This window comes from Balaenoptera physalus (genome assembly GCF_965194825.1).
Source record: "Balaenoptera physalus genome assembly, chromosome: 7".
Taxonomy (NCBI): domain Eukaryota; kingdom Metazoa; phylum Chordata; class Mammalia; order Artiodactyla; family Balaenopteridae; genus Balaenoptera; species Balaenoptera physalus.
This window is the reverse complement of record NC_138886.1, coordinates 55,919,430-55,944,732: the sequence shown is the minus strand read 5'-3', so window position 1 is coordinate 55,944,732 and position 25,303 is coordinate 55,919,430. Positions and strand designations below refer to the sequence as shown.

Sequence of the window (25,303 nt, the reverse complement as noted above, 5' to 3'; positions counted from 1 at the left end):
CCTCAGCCACCTTCTGGACAGTTTGCAGGTCAGTTTTATTCCTCCGTTAAAGCTCACAGCTCCAGTGGGCAGCCCTTTCCCATTGCTGTTCTCACCAGTGTTCTGATAACTGCTCCCTCCCCTTTCCCCTTCAGGCTGAGGCTCAGTCATTGGTGCCTGCTCTTGCTAGTCTCAGGATGCCCAGTATCCCTCACTGGTTTCCCCTCATCCTGCTCATGTCTTTGTAAAGGTAAAAACTTGTAAACTTGCCTCAATTACCCCCCCTGTATGTGCCCTCTGTCTCCTGCTGAGACCTGACCAAGGCACCCACGCCCGGTGAGTAAAATCTAATCTCCTTTGCCCAGAATTCATGGCTCACGATATGGCCCCCAACAATCTTTCCCCTTATCCCACACCTGGCTCTTTTTTATTTTATTTTATTTATTTATTTATTTATTTATTTATTTATGGCTGTGTTGGGTCTTCGTTTCTGTGCGAGGGCTTTCTCTAGTTGCGGCAAGTGGGGGCCACTCTTCATGGCGGTGCGCAGGCCTCTAACTATCGCGGCCTCCCTTGTTGCGGAGCACAGGCTCCAGACGCGCAGGCTCAGTAATTGTGGCTCACGGGCCTAGCTGCTCCGCAGCACGTGGGATCTTCCCAGACCAGGGCTCGAACCCGTGTCCCCTGCATTGGCAGGCAGATTCTCAACCACTGCACCACCAGGGAAGCCCCTACACCTGGCTCTTGCCAAATGAGGATCACATGCCTTTTCCTTCAGATACCTCATGTCTTCTGGTCTCTCTGCCTTCCCTCCCATGTCCCCTCTATCTAGAATAGTCTGCTATTTCTGTTTCTGCCTGGCTCAAATGTCACCTCCTCCATGAAACCTTTCCTCCTCCCTGATTATCCCCAGCCTAATGTGGTATTTTTCCCCCGTCTCTGAACTTTTGTGCATTATGTGTACCTCTTGAAAGCCATAGAGAACCATAAAAAACACAGAGACTTCTCACACCATTAAAAATCTATGAGCACCGGTGAGTGAGGCTACTCCTGATGCCTCCAGCCCCTCCTCCCTCCCTGGGACAGCTGTGCTCTGTGTGGAAAGGAAGCATGATGTGGGGTGGGCATTTCTGGGGATTCTGTGGCTAGATAAATAACGTGGGCTTCAGAATAAAGTGATCATAGAAGATCACTTCTACTACATGATTTTCCAAATATGTTCCAAGAAGCACGAGGTACCTTAGAAGTCTTTGCAGGGACCTATGGAAGGGTCTTTATATCCTCTACCCCAATTCTGCCACTGTTTTAATCTACTTTTGTGAGATAATAGAAAATATATATATTGGTCTCTGCCCCCGATTCCTGGCACAGAGTTCCTAAAACCTTTGTAATTTCCTAAGTGATAAGAGCACTAAGAGCATCTTTTCTTCTAATATTTGGTCCTGGTTCCTGACACAGAGCTCCTAAATCCCTTGGACTTTCCTGGGTGGTAGCAGTGTCTTTTGGTCTAGTGAGGTGACTCTTGGTGGGCTGCTGGATGGGTGCTGGTCACCACAAAGACTAAGCCATAATTAGAAGTTTGGAATTTTCAGCCCCACCCCCTATTCTGCAGAGAGGGCAGAGGGGCTAAAAATGGAGTTAATGATTCATCATGCCATTAAAAATCCCCAAAGGAAGGGTTTTGAAGAGTTTCTGGATTGGTGAACATGTGGAGGGGCTGGGAGAGTGGCACATGGAGAGAGCATGGAAGCCGTGTGTGCCCCTTCCCAAGTACTTTGCCCTACACATTTCTTCCACCTGGATGTTCATCTGTATGCTTTATCATATCCTTTTGTAATGAACTGGTAAACCTAAGTAAACTATTTTCCTGAGCTCTGTGAATGGCTCTAGCAAATTAGTTGAACCCAAGGAGAAGGGCGTGAGAATCTCAGATTTATAGCTGATTGGTCAGAAGTACAGGTGACAACCTGAATTCATGATTGGCATCTGAAGTAGGGTGGGAGCAGTCTTGTGGGACAGAGCCCTTAACCTGTGGGATCTCAAGCTATCACCAGGTAGATAGTGTCAGAATTAAGTTAAATTGTAGGACACTCACCTGGTGAGGCAGAGAATTGCTTGGTGTGGGGAAAACCTCCACACATCTGGTGTCAGATGTGTTTGAGTGTGATAGTAGTGTGAGAGTAAAGGAGGAACATAGGAAGATGACTCAAACTTTTCCTACTCAGTATATATAGGTTTTCTTTCTAATATCTCCTTTTTAAAGGCTTATAAAAAAAGATTGGGAACCACTGGAGTAGGAAGGGGGAAAGGAGACACATCCATGGTGCCATGACGGAATGCCAAGGTTGTGGTCAGTTCTCGGGTGGAAGTTCTTAGGGGGAAGACAAGAGACTCCAGTAAAAAAACAAAATAAAACAAAATGTAGAGATTGGATCAATTACTAGGGGGTATATAGAAAGCTGGCCTCTTTTATTTTAATTTTAACCCAAACTATGGCAATGAGAACAGTTTTTTGAGTACCTCATCTCCAATACTTCACTGTAAGACTCTTGGATGACTCATGTGCTTAATTCATCCTTATAATTCTCACATGGCCTACCTGACACAGAGTCTTTCAAATAGCAGACACAATACATGTTTTAGAGTGAACGAATGAATGAATAAATAAATAGTGTTATACTGGGGATCACAAGATCTTTTATTTATTTATTTTTTGTTATTATTTCATCAAGAAAGTCACTTAACATCCCTTAGCCCCAGTCTCACCATCTCTAAAGTGGAGAAGTCAGGCTACATGGTCTGGAAGCTCTAAGAAAGCATGGTTTCATGACTAGAATAACTCTTTTTTTTTTTCTTTTTAAAGGAAGCATGATACATATCTATGGTATCAGAATCCACTCCTCAAGTTATACTGCTTGACAGTTTGGTTGCCTGCATAATAGCAAGAAGCCATGGGCCTGAGCAGCATCACAAGTGAGTAAAGTTAGCTGCAAGAAGAACTTCCACAAATGGAAAGGGCAGTGTGCTACAGACGAGGACTCAGGAAGCCTGAACTCTGACTCCAGTTCCATCACTAAGTTATAAGATGACCTTGTGCAAATCACCTCATCTCTTACATTCTTGGAGCATGTATCCATCCCTTCTAGCTTGGCTGGGCAAAGAATCTCCGAAAGGAAACAAAGACATTGGTGTGTGTCCCTGAAAGGGGGGTATAGCATTTCTCTCCCTCAAGGTGATGAGGACCCAGTGAACAGCCCTACATAATGCATGTGACTACTGAGATATAGAGAGGTGAGTGCCGGATGGTTAAAAGGGCTTCAGAAAGCATCTTTCTTTATCTAACAGGCACCCCTGGGTACTTAAAAGTGATACTGGGATATTTAAAAATGTATTAAAGTACAAAGAAAACTCAGGAAACATAAAAGAAGAAAACAATACAAGTTTCCAGAACATAAAGACAATGATCATGGACATTTTAATGTTTTTACTTAACCTTTTTGGGAGAAAGGGGGTGTGGTGGGTATATTTAAAACATTTTTTAAATAGAGCATTAATTATACGGTGAGTGTATTTTTATACCTTACTTTTTTTTTAATATAGAAAGCATTTTTCCGTATTATTATTTCTCAGAAATAGGATGTTAAATGGTAACATATGGTCTATTGTTTCCCTGTTGTGTCAGTCAGGATACACTAAATTATGCTGCAGGAACAAACAACTCTTAAATCTCAATATAATAAACAAAGATTTATTCTTGCTCACGCTCCATGTCCACTGAGGGTCAGCAGGGGGCCCTGTTATTTGTAGTTACTCAGAAACCCAGGCTGATATAGCAATCACTACCTTGAATGTTGCAGATGGAAAAAGAAAATATGGCAAGGCACACACTACCTATTATATCGTCTACCCCAAAGTAAAAAAGATCACTTTTGCTTACATTTAGTTGACCAAAGCAAGTCACATGACCACACTTAACTACTAATCAATCGCAGAGAAGTGTAATCCTAGTATGTACACAAGAGCAAGAGATAAAAGTCTTGCCAGAAGTATGTGCAACATGCACCCCAATGTTCACAGCAACACTATTTGCAATAGCCAAGACATGGAAGCAACCTAAGTGTCCATCAATAGATGAATGGATTAAAAAGATGTGGTATATGTGGATGTATATATATATATATACACACACACACACACAATGGACTATTACTCGGCCATAAAAAGAATGAAATATTGTCATTTGCAGCAACATGGATGGACCTAGAGATTACTTTACTTAGTGAAGTAAGTCAGACAAAGACAAATATCATATTATATCACTTATATGTGGAATCTAAAAAGAATAATACAAAAGAACTTATTTACAAAACAGAAACAGACTCACAGACATAGAAAACAAACTTATGGTTACCAAAGGGGCAGGAGGGAGGGATAAATTAGGAGTACAGGATTAACAGATACACACTACTATGTATAAAATAGATAAACAACAAGGATTTACTGTATAGCACAGGGAACTATATTCAATATCTTGTAATAACCTATAATGGAAAAGAATCTGAAAAAGTATATATATCTGTATTACTGAATCACTTTGCTGTACAACTGAAACTAACACAATAATATAAATCAACTATACTTAAATAAAAATAGATTAAAATTAAAATTTAAAAAATGAAGTATGTCCAAAGGACATGCTCAGAGCAAGTCCCAAGACTTCATCTCCTGAGGTGATGCTGAGTAAGAACGTGAGGACCCAGGATGGCTCCTGGAAAGCCTGGAACCTAACACTGTCCCCACAGGGGTGGTTTTGGGGGTGAGGCAGAGCTGGGGTGACAGAGAATGCGTGTGGGAGAGTGACAGCCCCGAGCTGGCTGGGCCTAAGCACTTCCCGGTGGGCTCTGTCTTCAGACTTCATGAAGCTGAGGTAAGAGTGGGGGTGGCCTTAGGTCGCTTAGTACGGGAAAAAGTACATCGAGGTGGGAGGAGGTGCAAAGCCTGGAAGAGCCTCTAGGTCAGGGGTCAGCAAACTTTTTCTGTAAAGGGCCAGATTATAAAAAATTTAAACTTTATGGGCTATACGGTCTCTGTGGCAATTACTCAACTCTGCCATCAGAAGCAGAGGAAGGGGTGTGAAATTTGGGGGGGTGGTGACAATATGAAAACAATGAGCATGGTTAAGTTTCAATAAAAATTCAATAAAAATTTTGTTTATAAAAACAAGAGGGGATTTGACCCCCTGGCTATAGTTGACCTACCTTTTTTTTGTTGATACACACCAGTGGATAGTAGAGTGTTAACTGTGGTTGATTCTCATTAATAGGTGCCTACTAAAAGTACTACAGATGTTCTAGAAATGATGATAAGTTATTCTTTTTTGAGCTGGCAAACTCAGCTAAAACAGGAGTTTTTAGTAGTGAGCCAAATTTGGTCAAAATCAGTCACCTTCTTTAAATTTATCACAGAATAAACTAAAAGAAGTACCGACAAATGGACAATAAAACAAACACCAAATACCCAATAGTTTCATTAACAGTAATATCTCACTTCATTGCATTGACTAAGTAGACATAAAATATGTACACTTGGAAGCAGCCAGAAAATAATGCTGTGACCATGTGCTTAAGAGTAGTATAGGGCTTCCCTGGTGGCGCAATGGTTGAGAATCTGCCTGCCAATGCAGGGGACACGGGTTCGGGCCCTGGTCTGGGAAGATCCCACATGCCGCGGAGCAACTAGGCCCGTGAGCCACAACTACTGAGCCTGCGCGTCTGGAGCCTGTGCTCCGCGATAGGGAGAGGCCCGCGCACCGCGATGAAGAGTGGCCCCCGCTTGCCACAACTAGAGAAAGCCCTTGCACAGAAAACGAAGACCCAACACAGCCAAAAAAAAACAAAAAAAGAGTAGTATAGACTGTGTGTACAATGCAGAGGGAAAAAGAAAGATGGGTGAGTTGGGGGAGAGAGTCTTACAGATTAAGAAAGGGAGTACAGTGTAGTGTATAGGCGTGGGCTCTGGACTGGGATACACGGGTCCATTTACTGGACCTTGTATTTACTAGCCATATGGCCTTGCACAAGTATCTCCTCATCTCTAAGACTGGAGATGGCGGGGGGAAGTATATACCTCATAGGGCTACTGTGAGGATTAAATGTTAGTACCTCTAAAGTGTTTAGAACAGTGGTCTGGCATTATAACAATAATAATGCTAATTATTATTCTATATTAAGATAGATCCTGCAAGAAGTCTGAATTTGGGTCAGCAAGAAGGAATGGGGAGGGCATTCCAGGCAGAAGATACAACATGAGCAAAGGCACAGAGGCAGGAATGAGCTTGGCATGGGAACAGGAGAGGGAGAAGGATGCCCTGAAAAGCCATGCAAAGGAGTTTGGATCTAGTCTAGAGACAGGAGACTGGCATGATGATGAAAACAGTGTGGGGGGAATCGGACCTCACAGAGTGTGCCGGCTCCACTCAAGGGGACTTTCCAAAGCTATCTATGCATTTTAAAATTTCTCATTGGGTGTTGGTAAGGAAACAAGATATTAGATAAGTCAAATCTATTTCATGTAATCTCTTCATTTTACTGAGAAGTAATTTCCAAAAACTGTAGTTTGATTTTATCACGTAATTTTTGACTACAAGTTTGTTTTTTTTCCCCCCTCTAGATCTACTCAGATATTCTTTATTTCAAAATACATAAAGTGGCAGAGTCTGATGCCACAGATGTTCTTTTGTTGCTGAAAGGTTGAGAGGCAGTGAGCTGAGAAAAAAATCCTGCTGAAATATACAAAAAACCCTAAATAGTTAGTCTGCATGAAAATCTGGGTGGCAGCTACATGGATGAGCAGGTATTAGACAGAGCCCTGGTCATTTGGACAACTCCAATGACCAGAAAATAGATGGCCACATACTTCTATTTTTAAAGGCTCTGAGAGGTCTGATAACTTGACTTATTCCAGGCAAAATGTTCCCCTCAACTCCTGATGCCGTGATGGTTAATTTTATATGTCAATTTGGCTAGACTAATGTGCCCAGTTGTTTGGTGAAATGTTAGTCTAGATGTTGCTGTGAAGGTGTTTTGTAGATGTGATTAACATTTACCGTCAACTGACTTTTTTTCTTAAAGATTTTTTTGATGTGGACCATTTTTAAGGTCTTTATTGAATTTGTTGCAATATTGTTTCTGTTTTTATGTTTTGGTTTTTTTGGCCCTGAGGCATGTGGGATCTTAGCTCCCTGACTAGGGACCGAACCCACACCACCTGCCTTGGAAGGCGAAGTCTTTAACCACTTGGACCGCCAGGGAAGTCCCTACCGTCCACCGACTTTAAATAAAGCAGATTACCTTCCATAATGTGGATGGGCCTCATTCAAACAGTTGAAGACCTTGAGAGCAACAACTGAGGTTTCTCAGAGAAGAAGGAATTCTGCCTCAATACTGTAATGTAGAAATCCTACCTGAGTCCCCAGCCTGCTGGCCTGACCTATAGATCTGGGGCTCGACATTGCACCTTCAACTCTTACCTGAGTTCCCAGCCTGCCAGCCTGCCCTACAGATTTCATACTTTTTGGTCTCCTAGTGGTTCTGTGGTTCTGTTTCTCTGGAGAAGCCTGAGGTACCCCTCACCCCCAACAACACGTACCAAGTTTTCTTGGCTGTCCAAACACTGGGCCCCAGACCTAGCCTCTTCCTATTTCTCAAATCAGTATCTCCATGTCTGGCTCCCTCTTCTTCCCAGGGGATATTATCCAAAGCATTAAATCTGTTCTAAATAAAGAGTTAATAACTGATGAGCAACTTTTTAGGGAGAAAATTAAAAAGCATCTACTGAAAATCTAACACATTGGTATTTGTCTTGACAAAACCATAAAACATTATGCTCAGTAAAAATGAGTAATTTGTTCCTTTAATACTTCATCACTAGTGATCATCAGTCAAGTTCTACATTTTATGCAGCTCTAAACATGATTACAAAGACTTGGATCAATCTGAAAATAACTCTGAATGCAACTGAAACATGTAGAACACTAAATAATGTCATGTATGTATGTACATGACAAAGATGAATGGAAATACAGATAAACGCATAATTGTTTTTTTTTTAAATATATTGTCAAGAACCATGACTTTTCCCACCCCACACCCAAGGCAGACATTATTCATTCATCAATCACCACACTTTCCACCTAGAAACAGTCTCCCAAACCATCCTTATCTCTGCTCTAGGCATTCCCTGCACCTGACATGAGGCCTGTTTGCCCGTCTGGATTTGGTCCAACTTTCTCAATTTACAGACGACAAAACTGAAGCACAGGGCTTCCCTGGTGGCGCAGGGGTTGAGAATCTGCCCGCCAATGCAGGAGATACGGGTTCGAGCCCTGGTCTGGGAAGATCTCACATGCCACGGAGCAACTGGGCCCGTGAGCCACAATTACTGAGCCTGCGCATCTGGAGCCTGTGCTCCGCAACAAGAGAGGCCGCAATAGTGAGAGGCCTGCGCACCGCGATGAAGAGTGGCCCCCGCTTGCCACAACTAGAGAAAGCCCTCGCACAGAAACGAAGACCCAACACAGCCATAAATAAATTAATTAATTAATTAAAAACAAAACAAAACAAACAAACAAAAAAATGTGATGTTTATCACTTCCATGCTATTTTTGTACTTTTATATCACATGACTGTTTCCCATAAACACTACTTAGGGGTTGTTTGCATGTTTTTAAACTCTCTGTCATTGGTAATATTCTATCTGTATCTTTCTGTATCTGTCTTTCCTCTCCAAATTATATTGTTCAGATTTATTCATCTCAAAAATACATCTAGTTTTGGTGCTTTCATTTTAATTACTGTCTAGTCTTCCTATTCATCTTTTCTCCTATTGATTCATATTTGATTATTTCTAATTTGTTGCTATTATAAGTAATAGTACCAGGTACATTCCTATGTATGTCTTCTATGATGTATATCCAAGTGGTCCTGACTTATTTACACTGGACCACATATTCTCAGGTAAGTGCCAAGGAGGGGTGAGGGAGAAAGAGGAGAAGCATCACTCTCTCACCTCCCTGACTCTCCCTTCCTCCAGGTTAAAAGGTAGAGACTGTGACTATATATAATTGTGGAGGGGCGGGGGGCCGGGCAGGGAGAGGAGGGAATTAGTCCCATTTCTTTAACTTGATTTTGGATCAAGATAGTTACTCTATTTTGAATTTCAGACACCATTAAAAGAGGGTGTGGAATTTTTCTGTTTATAAGGAGCTGTACTGGTTAAAAATGACTGTGATACACTGTTAATCCAAGGAAGTCACTTTATAACAGTGCAATATTCAGACCATGTGGCAGGCCATAGGAAAGACATTTAGGTTGGCAGAAAGCCTTTGAGTGTTCAGTTCTTCAAATAGGTATTTCTGCCTTCATTACTCAGATCCTAGGCTCTTTCCTGACAATATTTTCTCTCTAGGAAAGATCTTGAAAACTGGTCATTGACCGGCTCAATTAGCCTACGGGCACGTTTTATTTAGTTTGTTTGGTATTTGAAATACTTTCAGCCAGCATTTAGTAATTAGGTCATTTTTATATAAAAATCTGGATTTCCATCTTCTCAGGCAATGTTAGGCTAGTGCTAAATTGACAGGGAATATACTCTCCAATTTGTTGAAATCCCTCCCCCACTTCCTATCAGGTTATACTAGACAGTGTATACTCATTTCATCACCTGCCTGGCCCTAGTAGGCATCTGAGTTTATTACCTCTGTGCTCAGGACTTCCACTATGCTTTCTTCTTTATGCTGAGCCATTGAAGGAGTCGCTTATACAAACACCCTGACCTTGTGAAATTCAGACAAATATTGGGCCTCTCCCGTGGAAACTCACATGTAGGCCAAGCAGATCAATTTATAGGAATATAGGATTTTTGTTTCTCAAGAAATGAATGCTTCCATCAGGCCTGCCAGTGTTGATCTGAAAGTTTTCTGAGTCAAGAAAATCTTGTTGCTGATTCAGAAAAGCTCAGGGTAACAGGACATCAAGTACAGTCCGGCCTAAGCTGCAATTCTTTCCTGGTGCTGTGCCCAGGGATGAGTATACAGTCACAGGATGTAGTTTCAAGAATCGCTTTCAGGGAAGTGGTGGAGACGGGGAGGGTGCAGGAGCCTCTTTTCATTTCATTCTTTTAAGTTTTATTTTGTGCTTATTAGCTGCCATGTCTGATGCATAAGCCAGACACAGACCCTGGTATTTGAAGGTTTTCTAGGGTTATTTTCACAATTGGTGCCTCTGGAATTTTGGGGATATATTCAACAGAATTCGAAAATGAACAGTTCTGAATATTCTGACTAGCTGATACATAGTTATTTAGACATTTCTATGAATTGCCTATCATTATTTTGGTGACTCATAAACTTGTGTGTCACACCATGTGATCCCTAGATTACAGGGAAAGGCAGCTTTCCCAAGAAAGCCAGAAATACCCATTTTACAATGAGACCCAGGCCTGTTGGTCCCCAACACACCACTTCCCCAGGGTCTAAGCTTTTCATCCAACGAGCCTGAATGATTTCAGCAACCCTACTTTTCCTAACCTCCAGATCACATCCTCTCTCTTCCACAAAGTCCAGCTCCATGCCTGTCAACCTCATGACATACTTCCACATCCCCAGCAATGCCCTTGACACACAGCCCCCAACAGTGTACTTAACAACTGTTGCAAAAACATCAGCTGTTGATTGTGCCACAGTTGAATATCTTCTCCTTACTGTTAAATTTAACCATGCATCTAATTTTGTGAGCCCAGATGTCCTGTGCCTTATTTTCTAGGGGTACTTAGGAATACAGACAGACGAAAGGCTACATAGTTGTTCTGTGGCTATACAAGACACCATCCTGTTCTCCAAGAAAGGTATGGAACAACACAGGGTTGCAAGAAAAACAGGCTAAAAATGCCACTAACAGGAAGATTCTGCACGAGCCTAAACTATTCAGTTGCCCTTGGTGCATTAATAGAGGTTATTTCTTAATTCACGATGGGAGAGGAAAGGGGGTGAAAAAGAAAAGAAAAATCATGATTACTCACAGCTCTGTCCACTTCTCTCCTTACCGTGGTGACAGATCTTTTTGTTGTGTCTGAAAAAGAAAAAATCCAGGGATGGGATAAGATTAACAAGGAAATAGTTCTGTTTATAGGCTAAACAATGGCAGAACAAAAAGTAAATCCAAATAAATCCACATATAGAAGTCCAAATGTCCACCGTGGTTTTAGACCTCAGGCTGAATATGACGTAAAACCATACTCTTAGGAGAAAATTGTGAAGAAAGAAGGCCCCCACTTACTTCCCATTCTGTTGTCTGCCTCTGGCCCCCAGGTACTCAGAGGCTGAGGGGCTGCTAATTTGGGTATTCAGCCCAGGAAATGTCTCTGAAATTATCTCTCCCTGTTCTGCTTTAGTCTTGAATACCACTTCCTTCCTGTCTTCCCTAAACAGAGCAGAAGGTCTGATCAATTAATTTACTCTAAGGTATAAATGACATACTTGTTCAAAGTAATTCCTGGGGCAGAAGCACAAGTTCACATGATGGGATGCTGCTGACCACCGTTTCCCTGGTTTCATCTCTTTCTCAACCGCTGATTTCACACGTTCCCTCCCACTCTGATTTTCTTCCAGGGCTTGATGCCCATGTCCTGCAGTTGCCTGGGTTCCTGAATTCAATCCATCCCTAATTCTGCTTTTGCTCTGTACATCAGATTCTTTGTAACTCCCTCATAACCATCCTGACATTGGCCTGGACTTAGAGGGCTTCTATCCCACATTGCAATCTCCTCCAAGAGTGTTTGTATTTGAAAGGGTTAGCCTATAGAAATTGCCCTTGAATGTTGGAGATTGAGTGAAGGCCTCTAATGCCTGAGGTCAGTACTGTCATTCTCTGTGGTTCTCATGCAAGCATTAGCCAGCATATTTGGCCTTTGGTTTAAATCCCTGCAAAGTCCTGGCTCAGTCTTTTAGGCAAGTGCCACTCAAAATGTGGTCCGTGGGCTGGTACCAGTGGGTGAACTGATTGTTAACAGTCCACGATGAGATAGATTTAGAAATCAAGTATAAACATTTAGAAATTTTTATAGAAATTCTTTTAATATGTTTTGTTTTTCAATGATATTTATTGAAATATATTATATTTATTGAAATATCATATTATATTTATTGAATCCAGTAGAAATTGGAAATACTGCTCTATCCCATAGAGTAGCTACTAGCCACATGTGGTTATTGAACACCTACAATATGTGAGCACTTAAAATATGACCAAGGACTTGAATTTTTATTTAATTTAAATAACCACATATGGCTACGTTGTACAGAGCAGGTTAGCATACATATCTGCACATGGGAGGTTAAATGTCTAAAATTTTGTTGAACGTCTATATATGCCAGGTAATGTTGTAGACACTGGATATATACTGATGAATAAGAGAAACACAGTCCCTGAACTCAGGAAATTTAAAGATTAGCAGATGAAGCAGAATTTGACATTGTTTTTGTAATAGAAGGCCAACTTCTTTTCTGGAACCCAGCAAGTCACCCTGGAGCCGTAAACTACTGAATGGTTCCTCTTAAGTGGAGATGGTAAACAGAACCCTTTATGGGCTGTCAACAGCCTCCCTATACACCTTGGTGTGCAGAGCTGGTTGCTGAGACATAGGTGGGTAAATTTTAGGAGCCAAAGAGCCTTCTGGGTGGACACATTTATTTGACTCTGATAGATTTAGAAGTTTGGGACAGCAATGTCGCCAAGAGGAACTCAAGATAAGGCAGTTAGGACTGGTGTCCCAGGCTCAATACAAAGGCTGAGTGCAGAAGAGGCTGGCTGGGCACAGCTGCTGTTAAGGCAGGAAGCCCCTTCTGCCACACCAGCCCATGAGAATCTCGCTTTAGGAGCAATGGCAGACCGTGTGAGGGGAGCCAGAAGAGTTGTCATCCTGCATCACTCTGGTCTGTGTGGGGATCTGGACTGGCAAGGGTACCTTTGTGTGGTGGACAGAGATACCCAGAGGGAACAGAGATGTTGCACGGCAGTAGAAACAGCTGCAGCTCAAAACCAGTGCCCTCTGGTGAACTGACCTAGCTCCCCAGTAGCCTTCCCGCCTGTTTTGAAGCAGCACTGACCCTGGGGGCTAAGCAAGCCTCCTGACAGTCTGTGGGAGGTGGGGAAGTACATACTGTAAGAGGGAGACACTGGACTTCTTGCTGAGGTAGGCAGGTGGGTACTTGAGGATGTGGAAAATTAAAAGGGATGCAATTCCATTTATAGCCCAAGCTATTAAAACAGGCCCTATGTATGTAATGTGTGCTGAGTGTATTGAAAGGAGAAGTAGGTGCTATGGAAATATCTAACAAGGGATTTGAAGTAATGGGTGTCGTGAGGAAGTAGAGTCAGGGGTGGGAGTAGAATCAGGGAAGGCTTGATGAAGTGACAGCTTAGCTAAGATTCAAAGGATGACTCCAACTCAGGTGGGCAAAGAAAAGAAAGTATTTTAGAAAGAGTGAATATTATATGAGAAAACTCAGAACTGCAAGAATGAGATACCTCTGAGGACCAGACAATTCTGTACGGCTAGAGCTTGGAAAATGAGGGTACAAAGCCGAGACGTGAGTCATATGACCAGGGGCTTGTTGGGATTTCACCCAGTGAGCAGTGAGAAGCTACGGAAGAGGTGTGAGCAGAGGAGACATGGTAGATTTGAGAATTTAAACGCCTGTTCTAGCTAAATTGAGAGGCAGGAGTGGGTGCAGGGAGACAAGTAGGAGGGTTCTGCTCTAGCCCAGGCTGAACCACAGTCGTGGCAGTGAGGTTGAATCAATAAGCTGGAAAATGTTATTCTCATATTGCTTCCTGCATCAGATGGAAAAAACACCTCAAAGAAGTTGAGTGATTCGTACAAGATCATAGAGCCAATATGTGGGAGCACCAGGTCCAGACCTAGCTTCTGTCACTGGTTTAAAGCTCTATCCACAGTACCAGAACTTCTCAAGCTTCTTCTGTGACGTGAGTTTGCGTACATGGCAGACGCATTTCCACACGTGTAAACGTGTACTCCCTTGGAAGAAAGCAGATCCCAAAGCACAAGAGTTAGAGATGGGGGTTATTACATAGGCAGCGGTGATTTCACTCTCGTTCATTAAAAACAGAAAAGGAATCATTTGAAAATGTATTCACTTACCTCTTATTAGTAACAAATCTCTCCCACTCCAGTTGGTGCCTGAGACTTGCACCCAGCTTGAAGCTACTGATAGCTTCATTTACTCTTGAGATTGGAATGGGGGATGAGGGGAGGATTTCTTTTTTCTGCTCTATCTTTAAGAAATGTGGCTCCATTTCATTTTCCCAAAGAGAGTAGGGACAGAAGACTCTGCTGCTCATTTCTGAGGTGACTAATGGGCTCTCAGGTCCCAGGTCTGGAACCTTGGTTATAAAGTTGTTTCTGAGAGGTACGTATGAGGGAGGTAATAAAAGAATGCAGAAGGTAAGATTCTGATGGGCTGCATCTGTCATGACTCTCTGAGGTCATAGATTTGCAGAAGTGATTCTGTTTAGTCAAAGTTCTTTGGGGCAAGACCCTGTAATTCCTCCTTTATGGTGAATTGCCCTTCCCTTCCACTTCTATCCCCTCTCTCCCTGCCCCATTTTTCCTCCTTTCCTCCCTCCCTTCTTCCCTTCTTCCTTCCTCCCCAACCCCCCTCTTTCTTTTGACAATAGTTCTTGGATCCTGGATTCCACAGTAGAGGGTTTTGTGGTTAATACCCAAGCTAATGCACACATACGTCAAAGGAAAAATTATGACAATATTTCACGACAGATGAGACTATAGAAGTTAGACTGTAGATGTAGGATAACAATCACCTAAAAGCCCCCCAGTTCTCAAATAGTGACCATTCCAAATTCCTACTGAATTATTCCCAGATGCATTTTCCTTTTCTATAGGCCATGTTTAGATCTTGGGAGGAGCTTGCTGGGTGCTGACAAAGGAACAGTTTTGGAAAGCACCAGATAGGCCTGCAGGTATTCTGGCATGGGCTCAAAGGCTACAGGCATGCTCTGTCCCAGCTTTCACAAGAGAATAGGAATGGGTTGGTGAGCATGTGACAGGCTGAGGAGGGAGCTGCTGAAAGACCTCAGGGCACCACCAATCATGTGCTTTCCCTACCCCCAGATGGCCTCATACTTTTTTCCTTTCCTTACCCAACCAGAAGATTCAGATTCTTGTGGGGAGGAGGAGGGCTCAGCCCAGCTCAGACCCAGAATGGAGAAAGGAGGAATGAGAACTAAAGGAATCCTCATAAAGGATCCTGGCATCTTCCCACGAGTGAACTCTGACCACATAGTCATCTGTATTGCGAAAATAACACTGATTTCACGAGGCTAATGACATTTTCTTGGCTCAAAGATCACAGCAAACAATTTCGGCCACAGGAACAAAACATTCCTTTAAAAATATTCAGTGTAAAGATTCCAGCTCACTGAAGACTGGAGCCATTTTTTTCTGGGGGTAAAATCATCAGGAAAAGCCCAAAGCAATTCATAAGCCTTGAGTGGACTTAGTTTGAAGCTGGGAAGCTGTAGGCCAGTGAGGCCAAGCAGAGCCTCACACTGCAGATACCCAGTCCACTCGGTTACCGTGAATGAAACTCACTTACCTTTTCCAGAATAAAACGTTTGGCAGAGCCGTTTTCTTAGGACTATCATTGTGGCTATGAACATTAAAGCAATGATGAAGGAGAGGATGAAAAGATGAAGCAGTGAAGATGGAGGGATCTCGGGGGATTCCATATCACCTGGAGGAAAGAAAAGCACCAGAATCCCATTACATGTTAGCTTAGAGGTAAACCAACAAGTTGGCCAAATGACTGGGTTATAACCAACATGGCCAACTTGCATCGAGCATTTACTCCATGCCAGGTACTGTCCTATGAATGCTGTATATATATGAATGCTGTATGTATATGAATGTTGTATGTATTAGCTCTTTTACTCCTCACGACAACCCTATGAGGCAGGCTCTACTATGACCCTCATTTTACTGATGAAGAAAGTGAGGCACAGAGACCTTTCCCAAAGTTATACAGTAAGTGACATAGCTGAGATATAATCCAGGCTGACTGGTTCCAGATCCCATGCTTTTCATCATTCTGATACACCTATCATATTATATCTTCCTTCCTTCTTTCTTTCTCTTTCTTCCTTCCTTCCTTCCTTCCTTCCTTCCTTCCTTTCTTTCTTTCTTTCTTTCTTTCTTTCTTTCTTTCTTTCTTTTCTTTCTTTCTTTCTTTCTTTCTTCCTTCCTTCCTTCCTTCCTTCCTTTCTTTCTTTCCTTCCTTCCTTCTTTCTTTCTCCCTTCCTTCCTTCCTTCCTTGCTTCCTTTTTCTTCTTTCTTTCCTTTCTTCCTCTCTCTCTCTCCTTCTCTCCTCCTTCATTGTCTCTCTTTTTCCAGTAGGATAGTCCCTCAGCCCAAATATGTCTCCCCGCTCCACTGCCAAGCACTCATGGTGCTTAGAATTTTTACCATCAGTTATTCAATCTCCAGGATTAACAGGATCCTTTTGAAAAAATAGAATATCATACCTTAGCGTGAACCACTACAACTAGTCCTTTTCCTTGTCTCAGCTAATCAAGGTTTGACAGTGAGGAAAAGATGAATTAGTAGAGAGGTGGATGAGAAGAGTAATTTTGGAGGTTGGGGGAAAGCCTTGTAAAGGAGAGCACTGGTTAGAATGAGGGGCCCAGACTGACAAAGGGCAGGCCTGGAGGGGCGTCCACTGTAGGGAGATGGAAGGGTACCCAGGGTAAACTGTGCCCTATCCAAAAGGCTGAATTTTGCCTCATGGAGTAACTCATAAAGAATAAACATAACAGGGAATTCCCTGGAGGCCCAGTGGTTAGGAGTGTGTGCTCTCACTGCTGAGGGCCCAGGTTCAATCCCTGGTTGGGGAGCTAAAATCCCACAAGCTGTGTGGCGCGGCCAAAAAGAGAAAAAAGAACATAACAGCCTGGTCCAAGAAAAACCTGGCAAAACTGCTCATGAGGAAGGGCTCAGTCCTGCCAACTGCCCTCCCCCTCCCCCATCATAGTGCTGTCTGAGCATCACAGACAGTTTTAGCTGAGAAGGGATCAGATATCATTTAATGTAAGGCCTTCGTTTTACAGTTGAGGAAGTAAGGCTCTGAGATGCTAAATTATCTATAGGGTCATCACTGCTAAATAAGTGACAAAGCCAGCATTGCAAACCTAGATCTGTCTGATCCAAAGCTCAGGCCCCACAGATATTTGTCTCTATCCTTAAGATTGTGGTGAACATTAAGAAAAAAAAAGCATTAAGAAGTCTGGTTCATCTACACATTGGATAATCCATATATAAAATTTTTAATTGAGGTATAATTGTCATATAACTTTATATTAGTTTCAGGTATACAACATAATGATTTGATATTTGTATATACTGTGACTGATCACCACAATACGTCTAGTTAACCTCCCTTACCATACATAACCCATATTAATTAATATCTTCTAGGAAATGCTGATTAAGCACTTGCTACATGTAGCACCATAAGTCAAGGAGTTCTCACTGTCCCCACAACAGGAGAGGTCCCTACTTCAGTGCCTTTATACAAACCCTTGTCCTGTGCATGTTCCCTCATAGTCCCTTCCACACACAAACTCTACTTATTCCTGAAGACTTTCTAACATTGAACATCCAACAGGACATCAGTCTGCTTAGATTGTAAGTATCTGAAGTGCAAAGATTTTCTCTAAGTCATCTCTGAATCCCCTATAGAGCCAGGCGCCAGCTACATGAAAGGTGTCAATAAGGATTTGTTGGGCTGAACTGACCACCTGTCTATCTAGTCTACCTTGCCCAATCTTCCTTGTCATTAGTTACCTTGTGGCAGACTGCTGCTTATCCCTTAAATCCATTCTCCGTTTCTTCTCTAGTATTAGCTAGGGATTAGCTGGACACATGGCTTCTCTGAGACTACATTTCTAAGCCTCCCCTGCAGTTAGGTGTGGCCAGCCACGTGAACTAAGTTCAGGACTAGAGAATGGGTCTTTTGAGTCTCGGCCTTCAAACACTGAATGTGTCTCTTTTCCTTTCTGAAGGCTGAAACATGAATGTGGCAGTGACCCAGCTTTGACAATTCAGCAGGGGTAACAACCTGGAGAGTGCCAGAGCAACAAGATGGAAAGAACCTGGATTATTGAATGACTTTATGGAATATAGTGACTTACCTGCTCTGAACCACCTTCTATCTCTGAATGTGACATCAGAGAGAAATATACTCCTGCTTTATTTGAGTCACTGTATTTTGAGGTTACTTAGCCTAAATCCTAATACATCTTCTTTTAAATTGTTTTATAGTAATTGCATGCTACTTAACAATGATGTCATGAGGCAATGGGAAAAACATTGGATTTATCCTATCCACAGCCTCATGCACTGACAAGGAAGTCATGCCTCTTGCTAAAGGTACCATATTTTTTTTCCTGTTTCCATCCTTTCTGACTGCTAAGGACTTTACAAACATATTTCATTTAATCCTCACAATAACCCTATTAGATATCTACCATTATTTACCCTCATTCTACAAATGAGAGGCTGAGTTCTAGGGTGGCACAGTCATATGCTCATGTTCTCAGAGCTAGTAGGTAGCAGAGAGAGGATTTGAAATTCAAGTCCATCTGACTTCAGAGCCCATGCTCCTGACCACTGCCAGAGAGTCACTTCCAAGACTCCCAGGAGAACTTCTCTGCCAGCCCTGCAAGGGTCTTGTTAAAATTATTTCCTGTGTTCCAATCTCATTACATTTCCTAATGAAAATGCAACACTGCCTTAGTGGAAGGAACCCTGTTTCAAAGGGAAAATGGTCTCATTGCTCCTTCATTTCTGATTGAAAATTAGGATGTTCAGTCATCTATTCTAGAGCCACTGGAGCACCTCCCACCCCAGACTCTCACTGCTATATTTGTTTTATTCATTGACTTCTGGAGAAGCATGTTGTGGGTCACAGAAGTCAGCAGTGAGCAGCTCAACTTATGAGAATGAGTAGAAAGGGGACAGTCATAAGACAATTTAAAAATGTCTTTGTGAAACAGAAGCAAGAATGCCTTTGTGGGAGAATGTGTGACTTTGGTTATTTTGTTGCTGGTATTTGTATCACAAACTAGGGGATCATTTGACTGCTCTGATCTGGCTGTCCACACAGACTAGCAGCTGGGATGATGGGACTGGGGTCATCCAAGACTAAGTCTCCAACCCATTAATCTGACATTTATTGAGCACTTACCATGGGCAGAGCACTGAGGTTTTGCTTTAGTTTGGACATAAAGAAGACTCATGTGAACAATTAAAATACATGGAAAATAAAATACCAATGAAAGAGAAAAGACAAGTACAGTCACAGGCAAACAAAGAAATGGTACAGGCAATAGGTTTTAGGAGGCAAGATGAGGGAAAGATGCCTTGTACCCTGGAGTTACCTGAGCTGCCATGGAGAACTGGTGAAGAGGGCGAATAATAATATTTTATGTGGAAGAAACTTCTGAGCAGAGAAGTCATGGTGATGGGAGAGGTACAAGCAGGTTCAGAGAGTACAGGGAAAGGAAGCGGAGCTGCCTGGAGCAGAGGATCCATGTCAGGGGATAGGATGAATATAGAGCTGGGAAGGATTCTCAACCTATCTCTAGAGACTGGTTGAAAATCTCTGACGGCACAAAGATTCCTCCATTTCCCTGCCAGCCGCATTCATGAGTGCTATCCTAGGAGCTCCCAACCTCTGATGCAGACCCCACAGGTCCCTCCCACGATTGTTGACTATTCCATCAGCTCTGTTGGCTCCCTTGGAGAGAAGAGCCAGCTTACTTCTTTCTTAACTTCTCACAGCCTCAAGGCTTCCAGAAGAATGGTTAGTCTGCTCTTCCACCTCTCTACCGTGAAGAAAAAAATACTGATGTAATCAGTGATGTGAAGTGTAGATTCCAGTTATTTCCAAATTCATCTTACCCAGGCCCCTGTTTCCCAGCAAAGTTTCTTATATAAGTGTCATTCTAGAAAACCACATTTCATCCAAAGTATTGGCCAAAAATTAACCAGGCAGAAAATTCCACGTAACAAAGGAGAGTTTACTAAACAATTCTTGGAAAAAAATAATTCCCCTGGGATTGTAATATATAAGACTCTAGACCTCTGGTACGAATTAGTTATAGCTCAATTTTTATAAGGTGACAAGTCTGGTGGTCTTAGCTGTGATTAAAAAAAGAGGTAGAGAATGCTGAAAGGTCAAAACTTGCCTAATTCACTATTTTCACTCAAAGTTGGCCCTAAAAATGGTAAGTTTCTAATGTCTTCATTTCTTTCAAATCCTTAGCATGAATCCTCTCTTTACTTCCTCACTTCATCATAATAACTTAGTTAGAAAGAAGCTGGGCTAACTTTAGCGCTGGAATTGGGTAGCCAAGTGTGGATAGGTGGGGAAGTGGGGAGTTGGGGGTTTGAAGATGACAACGGAGCTGGCTGCCTCTGAAAACTATATCAGGGAGGATTCTTTTCTTCTAGAAAAAAAAATGCTAGGAAATTAATGATGAGATGGGCATTGAGTCACTTCAAAGTTCTCAGTCTGGTCTGTGGATTGGTGCCAATCCATGATAAAATTTAATTTGAGATACAGCAGGTATCTCTGGTGCCCAACTCATATTCTGCCTGTCTTACCCCTGATTTCAGCTATGGCTGAATGTGGCTGAATGATGGATGATTCTGTGCAGGTTCTAACTCACTTCCCCCAGACAGTCTTGCTTCAACCATGTGCTACTTTTATGCCAGGGCTCCCTCAATGCTGAGGGTTGGTCCCTTTCATCATTACTTCCAGTGACCCATTTGTAGAAATTTTGCTTCTCATCTCCACAAATTTAGGCTCCACTGGATTAAAGGTCCAGCTTCCTAGTGGCAAGTGCTTCTACCAAAGGATGCTGTACCAAGGGATATGTTCTATTGCATCTAGATACTACCTAGTCAGCTTGAGCTCTACCCACTGTCGGACCAGCAAGCAAAGAAAAGAATCATTGCACTGGTAGAGTAATCAATCTTGATTACCAGGAAGAACTCAAATGCTGCTACCTAATGGAGGCAAGGAAGACTATGTCTGGAACTCAGGGATCCACTGATTCTCTGCGTCTTGTTACTTCTATACCCAGTAATAACAATGAAAAGGCAATTGCAGCAACTTCAGTCTGCTAAGGGCAAGGTGACTACGGGCTCATGTCTCTCAGGGTTGAAAATCTGAGTCACCCCCAACCCCTATTTCTCTCCACCTTCCAGGCAAACAAACTATTCCATCTGAAATGCTGAGTGAGGGAAATCTAGAAGGTATGGTGGATGAGAGAAATGACAAACATCAATTATGGCTTGGGATCAGTTGCAGCAGCAGGAGCTGTAACTTGTTCCATGACCTCTTGTATATGCATCTTGTGCAGAGATTGTAGCTACTTCCCTTCCTGAAGGCTCAGAAACAGTGGACTTAATGTAGGGCATGAATGGATGGACTTGAGCAGCGCAAGGGATAGACTGTTGTAGTCCTGCCTCACTTCCTCTCAGCTTCACCTCTGACTTCAGCCACAGATTGGGTAAAATTCGGGGTGGGCCTTGACTCACTTCATGGTCAGTGATTCACCTCAAGTGGACACATTGCATTCTGCCCTGGAATGACTTTGATGCTATAGATGCTGGGGGGAGCTCACTCAGCCCACATGCATGCATAGTTCACAGCAGAAGGAAGTTAACACTCCTGGGGACAACTGTTAACCACTGGGGGTAAAAGCAGATGGATTAGTCCTTCCACCTGAAGCCCTCTGAGTAAACATCTTAGGAGATGATCTATACACTCCTCAGGTGGTCCTTGAGTATTTAAGCTTCTATTGTCCACACCAACAACTTTGATAATGCACCCTTCTATCTGCTTTTCCTTCTTTCCTGTCTTGATTTCCTAAACCTCCCACTTCTGCTCCCTAGGGTCATCACCTAAATACCTGCATGCCACACAAGTCCTTATCATAGGCTCTGTTTTACCTAAGGTAAAGGGCAAATAGTGAAATATAATGACAACATAGCAAATCTTCTATAAAGTCAAATTTATCATAACTAGGGACTGTTCTTTATTTGGAGATTATATCCTTTATTGTTATGATAGCAGAATAATGACCTCCCTCAAACATGTCCATGTTCTGAAACCTGTGAATGAGTTACCCTACACAGCAGAAAGATTTTGCAGATGTGATTATATTAAGGACCTTGAAATGGGAAAATTATCCTAAATTATCAGGTTGAGGTATGTATCGTGGGGAGGCATCTAATGTAATCACAAGGGTCCTTAAAAGGTGGAAGAGGGAGGCAAAAGAGTTAAAGGAAGAGATGTGATGACAGAAGCAGAGATCTGAGTAATGCAATTGCTGGTGTTGAAGGCTGTAGGAAAGGTCCACGAGCCAAGGAATGCAGGTGGCCTCCAGAAGGTAGAAAAATCAGGAAAATGAATTCTCCCTTAGAGCCTGTGCAATCCTGTTGACACCTTGATCTGAGTCCAGTGAAGCCCTTTTCAGACTTCTGACCTCCAGAAGAGTGAGGTTAAGCCCATGATGTTTGTGGAACAATAGGAACAATAGGAAACTTATGTCTCTGGTGATAAAATGACCTGTCTCTTATGAAATGATTATGATACTAGATGTTAACTCTCTTATTTGGCAAATGAATGTTCTTGGCAGATTAAAAAATTGTCAGACTACCAAAATTGTCAGAAATTTTGCTGGTGCACGAAATTCTAAAGTATGGGATTCAGCATAGCCAGTGAAGGCTCTAAATGATTTTTTTAAGAGGTCAGTTTTCCTGGAAAACCCTAAAACTACTTGGCTGGCAGCAAAGCCAGCAAAGTAATATTCATACTGCTGACTCGTAGCACTGTGCCTGAATCACAATGATGAGCCTTTATGCTGGGTATTTTCAGTTTCCTGTCTGGATCCATTCTCTCCACTCCAACACTCAGTTCTGAGCTCTGAGAGGTTGACTTTATGAACATGTCAGTGGAATTCCACCTGGGCTCCGCCAATGGGAAGCACCAGCAAGAGACTGGAGGGTGGGAGGAGAACGAGGTTGTGGTATCCATTCATCAGCTTCTGCTCTTTGGAGTTGCTGCAGGTGGCAGCATCCCTGTACCGGAGGCCACAGCTCCCTTCTCCAGGTTCCAGTAGCCTCTCCAGGGTGGTAATTGCTCCCCGTCTTTTGAAGCCCCAGGTGCCCTGCACTACCTTTAGTACTTTCTCTAAATCCTAATCCCACCTCCATAAATAGTCCCTTTATTACACTCTCCTCATATTACTCATTCTGAATGTGCCATCCATTTCTTGCCTGAACCCTGACTGGTAAGCTAGGCAGCTCTTACCTTGGTCAATGATGGCCGAAGTGAGTTCCTTCATATTGGCATTCCAGAACACACAGCTGAAATTCCTGCCAGGGTGTGGCTTTAGGCGCAGAACACTAGTGACCTGGTAGAGGCCTTCAGAGGTCTTGGTGTGGCTGGTGTTGGTAGGAACACTGATATTTGGCCAGGACACTTCTGCCAGGGGATAGCCTACAGCCTGGCAGGTGAGCTCTACCTCATCTGTCCCTGGGACCTTAAGGTTGCGAGTGTTTATTTTCTTGTAGGAAGCTGGACAAGAGAAGAAGAAAAAGAAATAAGTCTCTCTTTTCTGATTCCCGTAGATCTCTGTACTCGATGCCACGTGAAGTAAAATTATCATTATCAATATTAAGTACTACTAGTTTTAACTTTTGAAACATTTTCTATGTCCCAGATATCATGCTATTTTACATACATTGAATTATTCAATTTTTACAATACAGCAAACAGCATTGTTAATATACCCAATTTTTGTTGAAGGTAATTGAGGCTAGAGAGGTCGAGTGTTTCACTCAGAGGCACAGGGCTTTTAACTGGTGGAGCCAACTTATGCACACTCGAGGTTTGATTCCAAATCTCAATGGTGCTTTACCCTACCACAATCTGTGGCATCCCATATTAATGTAAATTATCTTACAATTGGGGATTGGAGAAAAGAGAGGCTGGATAAACTAAATCACTAGATAACCCCCACATCTCACTTTATTTAGTACTTTTTCTAACATCTTCAGGAGAAAATTTTCTTTCCATGTCTTCCTTTCCTCTGTCCTCTTTAAGATTAGGAGGAGAAAAAATAAGGACCTAGATATCTGTTGGAGGTCAGATTCATTGCCATCTTCGTCCCAGATTGTTCCATCTGGGTTTGTGTTTTTGTTTTTTTAACATCTTTATTGGAGTATAATTGCTTTACAATGTTGTGTTAGTTTCTGCTGTATAACAAAGTGAATCAGCTCTACCTATACTTATATCCCCATATCCCCTCCCTCTTGCATCTCCCTCCCACCCTCCCTATCCCACCCCTCTAGGTGGACACAAAGCACCTAGCTGATTTCCCTGTGCTATGCGGCTTCTTCCCACTAGCTATCTATTTTACATTTGGTAGTGGATATATGTCAATGCCACTCTCTTACTTCGTCCCAGCTTACCCTTCCCCCTCCCCAAGTCCTCAAGTCCATTCTCTACGTCTGTGTCTTTAGTCCTGTCCTGTCCCTAGGTTCTTCAGAACCATTTGTTTTTTTAGATTCCATATGTATGTGTTAGCATACGGTATTTGTTTTTCTCTTTCTGACTTACTTCACTCTGTATGACAGATTCTAGGTCCATCCACCTCACTACAAATAACTCAATTTCGTTTCCTTTTATGGCTGAGTAATATTCCATTGTATATATGTGCCACATCTTTTTTTTTTTTTTAACATCTTTATTGGAGTAAAATTGCTTTACAATGGTGTGTTAGTTTCTGCTTTATAACAAAGTGAATCAGTTATACATATACATGTTCCCATATCACTTCCCTCTTGCGTCTCCCTCCTTCCCACCCTCCCTATCCCACCCTTCTAGGTGGTCACAAACCACCTAGCTGATCTCCCTCTGCTATGCGGCTGCTTCCCACTAGCTATCTATTTTACGTTTGGTAGTGTATATATGTCCATGCCACTCTCTCACTTTGTCACAGCTTACCCTTCCCCCTCCCCATATCGTCAAGTCCATGCTCTAGCAGGTCTGTGTCTTTATACCCGTCTTAGCCCTAGGTTCTTCATGACCTTTTTTTTTTTTCTTAGATTCCATATATATGTGTTAGCATAAGGTATTTGTTTTCCTCTTTCTGACTTA

The 25,303-nt window shown here is 42.4% G+C and overlaps 1 protein-coding gene across 2 annotated transcripts in view; it reads right to left on the bottom strand.

Annotated features, from left to right (window-relative positions):
• PDCD1LG2 (programmed cell death 1 ligand 2) overlaps nt 1–25,303 on the bottom strand; it is a 62,036-nt gene that overhangs the window by 5,683 nt on the left and 31,050 nt on the right. The window contains exons 3-5 of one of the 2 annotated variants that reach the window (XM_082471088.1): nt 23,453–23,719; nt 15,671–15,808; nt 11,056–11,105 (exon numbers count right to left, since the gene is read on the bottom strand). In XM_082471088.1, coding sequence (XP_082327214.1) covers nt 11,056–11,105; nt 15,671–15,808; nt 23,453–23,719 — 455 coding nt within the window. Of the gene's footprint in view, nt 1–47; nt 11,106–15,670; nt 15,809–23,452; nt 23,720–25,303 lie in introns of those variants that run through there. The other variant, XM_082471087.1, reaches the window with a different exon arrangement.